General features: G+C 34.8%; 4 protein-coding genes across 6 annotated transcripts in view; all 4 read right to left on the bottom strand.

Annotated features, from left to right (window-relative positions):
- The window catches only part of LOC100177423 (protein sel-1 homolog 3-like), an 8,711-nt gene extending 2,223 nt beyond the window's left edge, over nt 1-6,488 (bottom strand). The window contains exons 1-15 of one of the 2 annotated variants that reach the window (XM_026836766.1): nt 6,402-6,488; nt 4,769-4,861; nt 4,272-4,526; nt 4,018-4,097; nt 3,747-3,892; nt 3,371-3,491; nt 2,964-3,088; nt 2,584-2,699; nt 2,129-2,187; nt 1,673-1,808; nt 1,388-1,511; nt 1,127-1,214; nt 840-954; nt 578-718; nt 152-269 (exon numbers count right to left, since the gene is read on the bottom strand). In XM_026836766.1, coding sequence (XP_026692567.1) covers nt 152-269; nt 578-718; nt 840-954; nt 1,127-1,214; nt 1,388-1,511; nt 1,673-1,808; nt 2,129-2,187; nt 2,584-2,699; nt 2,964-3,088; nt 3,371-3,491; nt 3,747-3,892; nt 4,018-4,097; nt 4,272-4,526; nt 4,769-4,861; nt 6,402-6,461 — 1,777 coding nt within the window. In that variant the 5' untranslated portion in view covers nt 6,462-6,488. Of the gene's footprint in view, nt 1-151; nt 270-577; nt 719-839; nt 955-1,126; nt 1,215-1,387; nt 1,512-1,672; nt 1,809-2,128; nt 2,188-2,583; nt 2,700-2,963; nt 3,089-3,370; nt 3,492-3,746; nt 3,893-4,017; nt 4,098-4,271; nt 4,527-4,768; nt 4,862-5,042; nt 5,145-6,401 lie in introns of those variants that run through there. The other variant, XM_026836767.1, reaches the window with a different exon arrangement.
- LOC101243397 (protein sel-1 homolog 3-like) overlaps nt 1-11,468 on the bottom strand; it is a 16,273-nt gene extending 4,805 nt beyond the window's left edge. The window contains exon 1 of the mRNA XM_018814093.2: nt 11,464-11,468. The gene's annotated coding sequence lies outside the window, so the exon portion shown is untranslated. The remainder of the gene's footprint in view (nt 1-11,463) is intronic.
- LOC100182970 (UDP-glucose 4-epimerase) lies at nt 6,642-9,676 on the bottom strand. Its single transcript, XM_002126871.4, has 6 exons — nt 9,526-9,676; nt 9,153-9,274; nt 8,759-8,896; nt 8,179-8,498; nt 7,658-7,792; nt 6,642-7,261 (listed from the first exon to the last, which is right to left on the bottom strand). Exons 1-6 carry the CDS (start codon nt 9,615-9,617, stop codon nt 6,992-6,994), a joined length of 1,077 nt encoding a protein of 358 aa, XP_002126907.1. The 5' UTR covers nt 9,618-9,676; the 3' UTR covers nt 6,642-6,991.
- LOC104266239 overlaps nt 10,971-14,936 on the bottom strand; it is a 6,195-nt gene continuing 2,229 nt past the window's right edge. Inside the window, exons 2-4 of one of the 2 annotated variants that reach the window (XM_018814090.2) lie at nt 14,721-14,739; nt 12,329-12,560; nt 10,971-11,258 (exon numbers count right to left, since the gene is read on the bottom strand). In XM_018814090.2, the coding sequence (XP_018669635.1) occupies nt 11,132-11,258; nt 12,329-12,560; nt 14,721-14,739 (378 nt within the window). In that variant the 3' untranslated portion in view covers nt 10,971-11,131. Of the gene's footprint in view, nt 11,344-12,328; nt 12,561-14,720; nt 14,740-14,936 lie in introns of both variants that reach the window. The other variant, XM_018814091.2, reaches the window with a different exon arrangement.

The following is a 14,936-nucleotide window of genomic DNA, read 5'->3' as shown; positions in this document are numbered from 1 at the left end:
TCTGTAATATAAAATTAAATAATGTTCTTTTTGAAAAATAACTTTTAATTGTTTACATGCAAATGCTGAAAGAGTGAAATAACAAAATTTGGACAATATGTTTTCTGTTATTTTTTCAATTGTTGCATAATTTATCACATTCAATACTGACATGATGCAAGAGTTATATCTTTGGGAAATCCAGAACCACCATTCAGGTAGTTGTACCCCATTGCTTTGAGACACATTCTGTTCCCAGATGGTATACAACGTACTAAGTATTTTCGAGCCTGAAAATGTTTGAAATAACATAATCAAACGAAGGAAAACAATTGCAAGTAGTAATATATCCCTTGTTATAACCCTTGGCCATAAATTACTAAGTAATTTTAATATGAAATAAGCAAAACCAAAATGTTACCATTAATCTTGAAAGGCACAAGATTTTGTTTACAACAACTACTGTTTCCCTGCCACTTTTATTCGCATTGTATTTTGTTACCCATTATGCACTTGTCAATATGCAATGATAAATAAATAACAATAAACCATTATGTTATAATATATAAACCATACCACTACATAGATTAACACTTACCTTTTTAACATCTGTTGTAACACCAACACCATTTTTAAAAACCACATACAGTAGATATTGAGAAGGCCCATGTCCAAGCTTNNCAGCATATGATAGAAACTTAATATTTTCATGAACAGAACTAAGCGTGCCTGAATTTTCCTGTAACATTTTATAAACATAATAAATCTTAGTAGTGAATTATAAAACAACTTAAACTTCTTTCTATTAAATGTGTTTTTGATTTGGCAAGACAGGTAATTTGAAGTAAATGAATACTTACAATAGTTGTCAAAAACGTTTTGTACAAATATTCCGCAACACCGGTAAAAATTGATTCTTTTGTTGTTATGTCAGAATTTGAAAGGCTGTTGATTACTCCATCAAATAGTGAGAATCTAAAATGGATTAAAATTTATATTTTTGCCTAATACAAAGTTAAGTATGACATCATACTGATCATAGTGGTCACACACATGGTATCAAGCAGACACAAGCTGTATGAAAATAGAACACCCAAGTTATAACTTTTGATTGTCTTATTAAGAGATGTCGAATTCATTGTCTTACTTGGTATCAGTTACATTACTACATGTGGTACACATATCAGATCTTGTGTTGTTTTGAATCATCTCAATAAATGCAGATCTACAGACTTCTGCAACAATATAATTGAAAAGTTACTTGATAGTTTTAATTTAGCAACATTTCTTGCTACCAAAACAACAACTTTAACTGTTAAAGTAATAAAATTTGGCTTTTGTTTAAATTTTATGCTTCCATTGTTTTATATCTTTATGTAAAAATTGAAAAAATTAAAGCGAAAGTTACTTTTTTCAGAGTTGTGTCGCTTTCTCCACGATTTCATGATCAGTTTACGAATAAGAACTTGTTGTGTCTTATAACGATCAGTTTCAACAAATGGAAATGCCTCATTTTTCCAAGATGTTATAGTCTGCGTAAAAACGTTAGTTTTAAACGTTAGTTTTTACATTAGTACCACATCTGATGCACATGCTAGTCAAAAATAAAATTTATACAAAAAGCATTAAATGCAAAAAAAGAATTGTTTATGGTCGTTAATACTGTCCTGACACATTGAGTTTGATTACAAACCTTATCAGCAACAGATGCCCCTTTGTTTCTACAAAACTTTGCTGAAGCAATGACGCCACTTATACTTTTACATAACATGCTTCCACCGACTATGAAGTGACCGTTTGTGGCTCTGAATGAAACAGGTTTGTGGAATCTGAAAAAAAACATAAACATTTTGGATTGGAAATTTCTCTATTGATAATATGAACTCGAAACAATATGAAGGTAAAAGGGATTTCATTTGTTTAAATTAGCAGGGTGGGGCAACTTCGAAGGTTATAATACAGTGTTCTACTTCATTTTTTATGGGTTTGTAACTTCATGGATCAATTTTAACACACTTTTCATTTTCTTTCTGGCTAAGAGTTTAAACAATCTCATAGTGAAAACTGGGTTTTGTAGTGAACAATTTAAGTATCATGCTGAAAAGACACACATCCGGTAAATTCACTTAAACTGTTGATTGCTACTTACACTGAGACAAAAACTGAAGATCTTGAAAAGTTTGGTCCATGAAACAGCGTAATATTTGTCTGTAATAGAAGTTATATCAAAACAAAATATTTAATGTTGTCTTAATTAGTACTCATCTAATACAGAAATAGGAAATCGACCAACTCTGGCTAAGCCACACTGGCTTAGTTGTAGTTTATTTGACATATCTCACTCCCCACTTAAAAAAGGTATATATGTCATTTCTGCACGTCTTTATATAATATAAACCTAGTAAAAAAACATTTTGTTAGTTTAAGAATCCCAATCTATACTGCTAAAAAAAGCATAAAAGCTGTTTTGTGTTTTGAGCATCTTTATCTATGCACAAATTTTATATTTTTCGCCGGTATGGCACTCCATTAACTTGACATTATCTTTATATTATTAAACTTGTTCTGACATTATTTTTTGTCTTAAAGAAGGAAATCACCAACCAAAGCATTAAACTGTCGCATTTCCAGTTTCACCCATTCATTGATAGGAACAGTCCATTCTGACACATAAGCATATGACTTTTCATCATCCAGTTTTACCTGTACGTGGAGCTGACCTGTGAGAATAATAAACAGTTTCATATTCTGGGGTGGTTCTTGTTGTGTGTGATATTTTCTGCTTTTATTTTTGAATGAATGTAATTTGATTGTTTTCAAGTGGCAGGACAACCTTAAAAGTTATAACATGGGTGTTCTGTTTACAATTGTGCACAGGTTTTTTGGCTTTTTAAAGTAAAAAAAATGTTTTGACTGTGTACATTACAATTAACAAATAATTATTAAAATGCACAGCTTGGTAAACAGTTTACATTTTACAGTACCTTTAGAATTGAGTAACACTACAGGTGTATCAAGCAATTCCACCCCGTTAACATGTTGCAATATCCCACAAAGCGTATCCTGGTCACACCACTTTTGTAAGTACATTACAGTCGTAAAAGTAAATCTAAAAAAACAATAAAGGTTTTAACTGTTTAAAAAATTGCATTACGCTTGTTTATCATTGGCAAAACAACAACAGCCATATGGATAATGATTTACGCAACCCATCAGTGGTTTGAGCCAATAAAAGTTAAGCATCTACCAAAGAACACACACTCCATCAAAGGTAGCAGCATTGAGTATTGAACCCAGTACCCTTTGGTTATAGAACAAGTCCCTAACCACTGCGCCATGGCTACAGAAATTATAGAGTAAAGTATAAACACAGAAATTGCAACCGACTTACCTAGTATAAGTATTTCTTTGTTGTTTTCTCAACTCATTTTTGTGAAACTCACTGTATGTTTTAATGACTCCATACGGTTCATCGTTTGCAAGCATTGGGTGCTTTACAATGTCTGTACATTCTGCACAAGAATTATATGTGTACTAAACCCTTTTTACTCAATTACCAGTTTAGCAGTATCATATCACAAAATTATTCAAAAACATAAAATAGGTTTTTAATGTAAATTTAAACAAATCAAATTACAATTATACATATACTAAAATATATGTCTTTTTAAAATATTGGCTTCACCAGAGCATATTACGACATTTCAGTTAAGAACTACAGTTTTATAATTTGTAAAATAGTATTTAAGCAACATCAACTAACTTACCATCTTCAGGCATAGATTTTCCTAAACTTTTCTGCCAAACTTTATTTAATACAGTAGCAGGCCATGAGAGACAGCATTTACAAACTGATCTTTTTCTGTCCAGTGGTGGGAGGGTTTTCATTGGGAGTTGTAGTTTAATCTTGGAACTGAAATGGAGATTTGACAAAGGCACTTTTGGTTAATCTGATTTTTATCTTTAATATTTATATAAAGAATAATAGTTGAATATATATGTTAAACTTAAACCTGTGGTACAGAATATTTGCCATACCTTCCGAATAAAGCTTGATAATTGATGTGTGGATTCAGTTGGTTGTGTTGCTCCCATGTTTTTACTTCAATAATGCAGACCTTAAAAACATAGGATGATTGTTACATTTTTAGACCTCAAAATTGCAGCAATATTGACTTTTGAACCAAGATTCTTACAGGTATAGAGCGAGTGCTCTAGCCACTGAGTTGCAACACCGAACAAAACTATTGATAAATGCTGTTTAAGAGATTCTATATATTAATAAAAGATACCTTTAACTTCATCTCTTCTAACGTAGAAACTGGGGTAAGAAAATTTGGTTTGTAAACAAATTTCCTTGGTAAATTTAACCGCACAGTGATCTGCTTTGCGTCAACTGAATAGAGGCATGTCCAGACATGTTGAAACAAAGTTTGTGGTGGATTTGCAATGAGGGGGTTTGTCTCATTGCGAAATATTTTGTCTTCGTTTTCATACCCGTCAATAAATAAGACAATTATTGCTGGATGAGAACATTGGTATTGCAACTGAAAGTTAGGAAAAAGTGTCAAACTAGGATATGTATCTATATGGCAGATATATACTTTAATATTGTAAGCTATAGGGTTACTATTTTAACATGTTTCTGACACTCTTAAAATCCGCATTTGCTTTGTTGAAAAACAGAAATTAGTAACCTAAAAAACACAGTGAACATACACAATTCACACTGTATATACAACATACCTTGTACATACAACACTTTAAACTCATTGCACAAAACACTTACATTTAACTTATAATTTTCAGTGACAAATTCTGGGTTGTTTAAAATTGTTACAAACGTTCGCACGTGTGGTCTCACATCTTGGGAATTTACAAACTGAAATGAAAAAAGGAATTGTTACGGTTATGTGAAAAAAGGACATGGTAGTTTTAATTTCTCACAACTGAAAATCTGGATATACAAATATGACAGCACGACTTTGCAACTATATATGCTAAAACTACTCCATTTATATTCGTTACGTAAATGCAAACGCAACACCCTACAGATAACATACAAACGTGCGTTATGAAGAAGCAAAATAATCTTTGTCTTCAGGTTTTCAAACTGTTTGTTTAGCTACAGTGTTACAATAAACACTGAAACGGCTTTCATTTAACTTGGGAATCCCCGTAAGGGAAATCACCAATTACTTTTGCAAATGTCAACATGAACGAAAAGTCAGCAAAATTTCAGTAAAATAAAGCCTCACTCCATCTCGTATGTTTAAAATCACATGTTTAATGGTTTCTGGTAAAATAAAACTATTTATTTAACGAACTTTCATTAACGTATAAATTTGATTTCTCGTAAATCTGATTTCGAAGTTGCTATAAAGCGCATGCGTAGAGGCAAATCTTAAATCTCGTGTAAAAATGGCATTACAAATGGAGACAGTCCCAGTTTTTGCTTTTTTCTCAAATAAAAAACATTCGCGACTTGCCCGCGTGTTGTAAAATTGAGGCTATAGTTTAAAATTGTTGGTTTTATGACAACAACGTGTGTGGATAACGCGGATGTTGTAACATTTTTGATGAAAAAGATTTGTTGAAGCTTTTACCGAGTCCTACACGTGGCCCTAATTCGAAATGTCGGGTATACGCTTACGTGTCCTTAACGACTTTATAAAACAACGTTCTTTCTGTAAAAGCTGTTACAATTTTAATGCAAAAGCTACACAGAATATTTCCCCGATAAAGTTTGTTAATTAAAAGTTACTCTAAAACTATATTTTTATATATATTTTATGGTTTCACTGTTATTCGGTATTCTTTAATTTTGCTACTATCGTATAAAAACTTGGGATACGATATATTTGGTAAAGCACATTTAAAGAATTATAACCGCGACCTCACGACTTTCATAGACCGCTATTAATTGTTTAAAACACGATCAGGATATGTGAATATTATGTGCTAAAGGTGTCTCATTTTACCCCGCAGTACTAGATTGTAATACGCCAGAGAAGCAAAAACCGAAACCTATTAATATAGTAGTATATCGCAAAAAGTAAAGAGAGTCTATTTTACAATACAAATACAATGTAAGCTAACACTATACGTAACATATACCCCCATTTCAAATAATGTATGTTTAGACAGCTATTTATCTGAACGATATGAGCCTCTGTGACGTCACACCCGGACATACATCGTGAGCTCAAATCCGCTTCGTTACAAAGGTCTCGTATTGAGTGGATTTCAAGTATTTTTAAACGTTATATAGATTTACATTGCTATAATAAATTTGACAAATACATAATAACTATACACGTTCATTAAGCAACTAAACTAATAAAGAAAAACTTTCCTAATATACCTTATTTTAAATGCACATATACATATATACGTTCACAGTTTAAAATACATACACTTACCGAAGTACTTTTACCACCAATTTGAATTAATACAAATACCAAAAATATTTTCTTAAACATTTCAGCTGGGCTGTCACACTTTTTATAGTTCAGTTTTAATTCAATTGAAATTATAGACCTCAACCCTATATGCGTGTATATTGTTCAGTATAGTGTCAGCCGTTTTGTTGTAAGCGAGTTATATACGTAGAGAAAAACGCTCAGAGAAAAAGGGTGGTATAGATTTTATACTTCATACAGTTTAATATTTTTGCATTTTCGATATTTATTTTTTACAAAGCTTTATATGAATTCAACATTAGACTACGAAGTTTAAATGTTAACAACGGGATTTAATTCTCAAAAAATACTTTTTAATAGATTTTTAGCAACAAACATTGTCATTATTTACAATAGCGCTAAAAGGTGTAATGTTTTTCAAATAGGATATATAAAAGCGTTTAAAATGACTGGTGAAGGAAAAGTAGTTTTAAAAAGACTTTTATGGAATAAATAGTTCAGCCCAGCAGCAGCTATATTCATATATCCAGCATGCTACATATATATGTTGTATGAATATCAAAGCGGTTTTGTCTCATAAATTTTATTTCCTAGTTTGATTCTTCGTATCCGTTCGGATTCAAAACGTAAAACCTCCATAAGTCTTCGCACATTTCTTGCAGCGAACGTTCCGCCTTCCAACCCAGCTGTCTCTCTGCTTTCGAAGGATCGCAGTAAATAGCTGGAACATCTCCTGGTCGTCTCTGACAAACTCTAAACTGGATAGGTTTTCCACAAGCAGCTTCGAACGCCTTTACCATTTCCCAAGTCGATTTTCCTCGTCCCGAACCGATGTTGTATATCTCAATTCCTGATGTACTCTACAATGTATTAGGTGTTATGTTGCATTGCTATTCGTGGTTCCTTATCTACGTAAATGTAGCATGCCTTGGGCAATGTATTTTGTATAACATGCCTACATGCGCTGTCGTATATGTGGGGTTAATATTATTAGTAAGATTGGATTTCATATAAATCAATGAATGTCATTACATGCTTTATTTTCGAGGGCCGGAAATTACAGTGTTCTGTTTCATACCCCTATGGTGCCAGCTTACGAGTTATCACGTATGTTACTTTGTGGATGATATACATTCTATAATATAGATAACATCCAACGGCGAGACACACCATGCTGGGCCTGGGATTAAGACCAGAGTTGACCCATACTACATATTTCTCCTATTAGGATCAAACACACTAAGTTTCGAAAATACCTGGAAGTGTTTTACAGCTTTGACGTGTGCTTCAGCGACGTCCATAACATGCACGTAGTCTCGGATAGGAGAGCCATCTTTAGTGTCATAATCTTCACCGTATACATCAAGTATTGCCCGTTTACCCGTAGCCACCTATAATGTGCAAGGTGTAAGAGTGAACCATAGCCTATACATATATGTATGTATATGGGCTATATGATTGAACAAACAAATGAACGAAATTTTTATGTCCTCGCGTGGTGGGGCAACGACAGTATAGTTACAAGACAGGTGTCATATTTCATAAACCATTTATAGGCTTACGAGGTACAATCTATGCAACTTTGTTTTATGTTTTCTTTTTACGTGTTCCTAGTCATTTGGACAATCCATTAGTGGCAATTGACTTATACAACAATGAAGGCCAAGCATCTTGCTCAAGTATACATACGGTATAAACAAGACCTTCTATGGTTCCAATCCAGGCGTTTGTAGCGAACCAGTTTTATTATTATTGCACATTATCATCGTCTTTATACCTGAGCTAGCTTTGGCAAAAGGTTAAGTGGGTCCCCTTTTGGGTCCTCGCCCATCAACCCACTTTCGTGCGCCCCAACCGGGTTGAAATATCTCATCACCATAATTCTCCAGTAATCTGGCTCGCCTTTTGCTAGATCATCCAGAAGACATTCAATAAAATATTTGCACTTCGCGTAAGGGCAATGACAGCAACCAGACGAGTCTTCTTCTTTTATTGGCAAACTTTCCTGGTCTGGCGCACCATAGACTGTACATGAGCTACTGAATAGAAAATCCCGAACTTCATGTTGTCTCATGCATTTCAGTAAATTCATGGTACCTGAGAAAATAAAAAAACGTCATTCATTTATGTTTAGTACTTCGGGCTAAGATGGAAAACCGTTAGCACCTATAAAACCATATTTCCTTTTTATCAATTAACAACGCTCTGTTTGAGTCGTGGCGATATGGTTACATAGTTTTGTAAATATTCTTTTTTTAACAAATGGGACCAAAAAAAATAGAATGCGAAATATTCCCACCCCAACCTACTTTATTACAGAATGGGTTAAGAAATAAAACTACACGTTATATACCCACCGTTTATATTGTACTTATAGTAAAGCATTGGCAGGACTGTACTTTCACCAACCGCCTTTCTACCGCTGAAGTCAAACACTGCATCGATGTTGTAAGTGTCAAACACCACGTTCAGTTTCTCAATGTCACAAATATTCTCTGTGTTGAAGTCAGGATGTTAAACGCACACAATTAACGCTATATTGTTTATTAAAATTTATGTGTCTTTTAGTATATACGTCGGCATCTAAAAAAGTTAAAGAGGCGTGATCGCATTGTTCTGGTATGCTGGTGTTGGGAACAGACCAAACTTGGCCTAAACCTAAGTTCCTCGACAATGACCTCTCATATATAAAATCTTTTCGTCGAATGACCGCACACCGTTCAGCCACTGACCCAAACACACTGTTCTCACCTTTAACAAAATGCAAACATTCTTTTCCTGTAATTTTCTTCGCTCTTACCAACGAAGGTGGTAAATCATCGTCGTCTTCTGGATTTTGTTGCGCGTTGGACAAATTATCAATCACTACAACTCTGCAACATGATAATTATTATATTGCTTTTAAACCTAGGATTTGGGCCAGAGTTTTAGCCCAAATGCAAAATTTCTATATAGTACCACAGCACAACACTATCAATTTTATTTATCTCTTTAAACACGATAGCGATGACCAAATTAGTTAAGCAAAAAGGGTATTATAGCAACAAAGCAGAACGTTAAAACATGCCATATCGATAAAGGCCACTTATTCATTACATAAGTCATTCCAAGTCAGTCACCTTACCTGTATCCTGCGTTCAGCAATTCCACAACCGTATGTGATCCAATGTAACCTGCACCTCCAGCTACTAATATAGTTTTTCTACACACGTTCATGTTTTTTAATAATTCTGCTTTTTGGTACAAACTGCCTGTACACTTTACTGTAATACTAAGTGTACTCCGCCACGTATCAACAAATGCCCTTTATTCACGCCGCCCCAGGCTATATACCAGCATTCTATACAAAACTAGTAATTAAGGTCAGATTATAATGGAATCAAATGGTCGTTTTCAGAAAATATAAAACCACCTGCTGACTCATGTATTTATTGACAGTAAATATTCTCACCACTAAGCCACAGCTCCGAATAAAAAGCGATAAAATTAGTTTTTGCCGAAGATATTTTGCTGCAAAATCCGAACTCCAGGAATAATAACAATCCATAAAAATAAAAATAGAAGATATTTTGTTCGAGAACTTATAAAATTGGAAGAAGATATAAATTGGAAAAAGTAACAAACTTGGTGCTGCTGAAAAAAACTAAGCGCCGTGTGGTTCATGTCTATAGCCGTATGACCTCGCCCGTATAGAAGAGAAATGATTTTAAGGCTAAATTCGCTTGAAACGAAAATCCAAAATCGTGAATCGTTGTGAACTTAGTATGTTACGTCACAATGTTAAACTGCTGTCACAATCAAGCCGATATCCAATCCTTGAAGTTTATTGGTCAGATTGCTCACGTGACCGACGCCTCGCATCAGCTGATTATTCCCGCCGAGAATGCTGCGCGCATAAAACGCCTCTTCCACAAAGCGAGCTACCACGTTCCAGTTTAGATGAAGTTGGTTAGGAGGTTTAAGAAGTTGTATTCCAAGACTAAGGTAAGTAATTTTTCATTACATTGGTATTATATATTATGGCATACTATTTACTAAAACATTTATTTTGGCTTTGTACAACATTATACAGTAATACTATTACACTACATTAGATACAATAATAATAATATGTTACAAGTGTTGTGCCATGTTACAATGTCACACGCAATATCACGATTCACAATCGCTGCGTTTTGTTACGTCATAATCCGACACAATCGTTTAGCTCTCGCGTTAATGTTAGGTCATATGCTTCTATGTTTGTCGTCTGAACTCTTAAAGACCGTTCGGGTATTTTCATTTAATTATTTACACAACTTAGATGTGTAATTATCAGCCCAACACACAAACGAATAAGGCATACGGAACTGTAAAACACACACGTATAATGGGTATATAGTAGGGTGGGGGAAGACGGGACACCTTCAGCGCATTATATCTAAATATCCCAATCGTAACAATTAACAACGGTCTATGGGAGTCATAAGGATCCAGTTTTATAATGCTTTGAATGTTCTTTGTTTACTGGCAAATGAGATGAGAAAATAGAATGAAAAGGTGTCCCATCTTCCCCCACCCTACTATATATTAAATCAGGAGATACACACTACAAACAAAACACACGAATAAGTGAACACGAGAACTATAATGCTTATAATGTACAGTTTCTTTTAAACTGCGATTAATTGTTAGGCAATTCCCGCATAAAAAAAATTAACTGAAGGGATTGGTAATTGTTACAAAACTAATCATTGCATACGACTCTGTCTCCAGGCATCTATATTGGTGCAGTGTGTGAACCATCTGATAATACCTCGTGGAATACCTAGTGAGTCAAAATAGTGAAATATTTCATGTAGAGGTGGAAATGGTGGATTGCCATCAACCGTAATCAATCCGTACACGCAGGTGTTAAAATCGTGTCTCTTCATAACTCCCGTCTCGCCAATAATTGTTCTTCCTCGTGCCACCGCCGGACCAAATGCTCCGCTTACGTACTACGCCAACACATCTGGGTTTCCACTTAAAGTGAAAGCAATATTTCGGTTGGCATTCCAGTAAAATTCTTCATTGCTGCTACCATTGTTGTTGGGTAGAGATATCTCAACATTGCTAACACCCGTAAATGCCCCCTTTATCGCATTTTCAACTTCTGATATAGAACTGGAAATCGTGTTTCCATCTGTGTCCATCCGTTTAATGGAACCATCAATATCTCTGGTTCTTCCCTCATCAACTTGAATTCTCCACAGCGTTGGCTGATTTTCTTCAGGGGAGTTTAAATCATTAAGGAAGTACATCATCACATTTCCATTCAAATAAGATTTTTTAGAGGGAAGAGTAGCTTCAAATGTATAAACGGGCTCAAGTTCTTCTTCCAACGACATTTAGGTTTATATTTGTCAAAATTGTTGTTACTAAAATATTTACGTTATAAACTTGTTACAAGGTCAACTATAATATAAAAAAGAGTGAACATGCGACTCTAACGTTCAAACACACAACGCTATATACGCTACCTACACATTCGCTAGACGTGAAAGTGTATCTTAAATCTGTTAAACATTAATTATTAACAGACAATTATGCAATAGTTGTAATGCAGCGGGTACCCGTCGCACGCTCGTTATACAAACACCAAGACAAAACAATAATTACCAAGTTGTTTAAACAAGACACACAAGTCAAAATTAAATCGATCATGAAGTGTTGTTGCTTTGTATAATTATAAACAAGAGCCGTGGCAAAGTGGTTACCGCGAATTTTTTAATGATTTTTTTACAAATGGCTGATAATTTGGACAACCCCTCAATGACCACTGGGTTGGAGCAATTGCCGATAAGAGTCTTGCGCAAGAACACATACGCCAAAAATGATAGCAGCGACAAGCCTGCTGTAATACCAAGTTTTATGTAAGTGAATCGAAAAAGTAAAATATTTCATGTAGCGGTGGAATAAAAGGTGGATTGCCATCAACCGTAATCAAGCCATAAACACAGGTGTTAAGGGGGTGCTGCTTCATAACTCCTGTCTCGCCAATAATTGTTCTACCGTCTTGTGCCACTGCCGGTCCAAACGCTCCGCTTACGTACTGCATCAACACTTCTGGGGTTCCACTTAAAGTGAAAGCAATATATTGGTTGTCAATTTTGTATTCTATCCGGCTGGGAGTGGTAGGTACCAAATTAGCACCCATAAAGGCACAAGTTAGCTTGTTTTCAGTGGTAGGTACCAAATCAGCGATAGTTACCAAATCAGCACCCATAATGGCACCATATAGCGCGTTTTCAGCATCTAGTTTAACAGTGGAAATATAGTGTTTCCAGCTGCTGTGTTCATCTGTTCAACGAGACAAATATACCATAAAAAAGAGTGAATACGCGACTAACGTTCAAACACACAACGCTATACGCTACCTACACATTCGCTAGACGTAAAGGTGTATCTTAAATCTGTTAAACACTAATTATTAACAGACAATTTTGCAATAGCTGTAATGCAGCAGTTACCCGACACCCGCTCGTTACAAACACCAATGCACAAAACAATAAGTTACCAATTTGTTGAATCAAGACCCAAGTCATAATTAAATCAAACATCAAATGTTGTTGCTTTGTATATAAACAAGAGTCGTGGCGAAGTAGTTACCGCGCCCACATCTATATAGCTAAAAGGCCACGGGTGATGGCTAACTTAAAAGAGCATTATTTGTTTAATTATTGCTACCAACAAAACTAATTTATTGTTGACAATTATATTTCTGATTAATTTTGCAACCGAAATTACTCACACTGATTGGTCCTACGCCTGTTTCTTCAAGGGAGTGACTCCAGGCACGCAGAAAAGCAGCCACGCGTTTGAACGTTAAAACATGGTAGTTCTATCTCTTCATAATGTTAACAGCAATTTTCTGCTCCGTTTTAGCTGCTGTAATACTAAGTTTTATGTAAATGCAGTAACTAAAAGTTCTATCGCATTCTAAAAGTTTTATCGCATTCTGTGGGCTGCAGGCCATTGGAGCATCATGCTGGTGCCTGAACTCCGTTACAGGACTTGTTTTCCATCGTTCTATATATTTTACTCGTGAATATTCATGACAAGCCATATGTTTTATTTTTTTGAATAAACAAAGAGTAAAATATTAAAAATATTCTTTTTAAACTATGAAGCAAAATTTAAACCTTTTTTTTATCAATCTGGTAATTTAACTACTTTAATAAATGCGTAATATTGTAGTTTGTTTGTAAAAAACACTAATCGATATGTTTAGTAACGGTGTGTAATTTGAACAACACACACACGGAGAAGTAAAGTATTTTTATAGCTGAAAGTGAAGGCTATCATGTGTCTTGCGATAATACGAAACTAGGGGAAATTTGCGGCTATTGGTGTTGCTCATCAACTCTTAGTTTCAATCATAGACATCATATGTTATATGTATAGCTCGGTGGTTATATAGATCAGTTTCAATAGCAAACACCGTGCTAAAGTTTCGCGAGCATAAGTAATCTGTTAATCGACGCGTGGAGTATTGCTGGATTTTTTGATGTAGCTGAAAACGAGTAGCTGCTGTATTATGGTTAAAACACATATTTGTTGCTTCGTATTCCACTTTCTAAATGACGTCATACAGCCCGTGTCGTTTTATTAGAGCTATGCTCTCTTGTAAACTATGTTGCTGTAGAACCGCTGAATGTTGGTTTTCAATTTCATTTTATTTCCAGAATATATAAGCACGACAACGATAATGTTTATAATGTACAATTAATTTTAAGCTGCGATTAATTAAGTATATAGGCTACAGCTTTCTCGGTTTCTGTTTTTTTTTAATGTTTAATTATCACATCAGCATATATATACAAGCGGGTTCGCCAAACATAATGTTACTAAAAAAACTATATGTAGGCTAATAAGCCATTTCTACACAAATACATGAGCTAAAGGTGTAATTGGTAATACATACAATATATCTAAAGAAATCGGGTTATAATCAAACTATCTCTTGCATACGACTCTGTCTCCAGGCATCTATATTGGTGCAGTGTGTGAACCATCTGATAATACCTCGTGGAATACCTAGTGAGTCAAAATAGTGAAATATTTCATGTAGAGGTGGAAATGGTAGAAGTGGTAAATTGCCACCAACCGTAATCAAGCCATAAACGCAGGTGTTATGTGGGTTCTGCTGTATAACTCCTGTTTCGGCAGTAATTGCTCTTCCATCTTGTGCCACCGCTTCAAATAGCCGGCTATCGTAGTTGTTAGCCAACGCTTCTCGGGTTCCGCTTAAAGTGAAAGCAATACAATGGTTGTTTTTTTGGTAATTTGTCCGGGGATGTACCGATGTCTGTACACTTATAGTACCCGTAAAGGCACCAGATAGCGCATCTTTAGCATCTTGTTCAACAGTGGAAATTTTGTTTCCAGCTGTGTCCATCTGTTCAATAAGGCCCTTGGAAATCTCCTTCCTGTGTTGCCTCATCCACTTGAATTCTCCACCACGTTTTTGTCTGATCGGAGAAATACATCATCACATTTTGATTCAAATACGGT

The sequence above is a fragment of the Ciona intestinalis genome, chromosome 11 (assembly GCF_000224145.3).
Source record: "Ciona intestinalis chromosome 11, KH, whole genome shotgun sequence".
NCBI classification, from domain to species: Eukaryota; Metazoa; Chordata; class Ascidiacea; order Phlebobranchia; family Cionidae; genus Ciona; species Ciona intestinalis.
The sequence above is the reverse complement of the archived record's forward strand: the minus strand, read 5'-3'. Positions and strand labels throughout refer to the sequence as shown.

What these genes read in the sequence shown, in the direction of transcription:
- LOC100182970 (XM_002126871.4), bottom strand. Translation starts at nt 9,617, where the DNA reads ATGAACGTGTGTAGAAAAACTATATTAGTAGCTGGAGGTGCAGGTTAC. An exon ending in CTATAAGTACAATATAAACG is followed by an intron (nt 8,499 to 8,758) that starts GTGGGTATATAA and finishes TTATTTTCTCAG; the next exon opens with GTACCATGAATTTACTGAAA. An exon ending in TTTTGCCAAAGCTAGCTCAG is followed by an intron (nt 7,793 to 8,178) that starts GTATAAAGACGA and finishes TGCACATTATAG; the next exon opens with GTGGCTACGGGTAAACGGGC.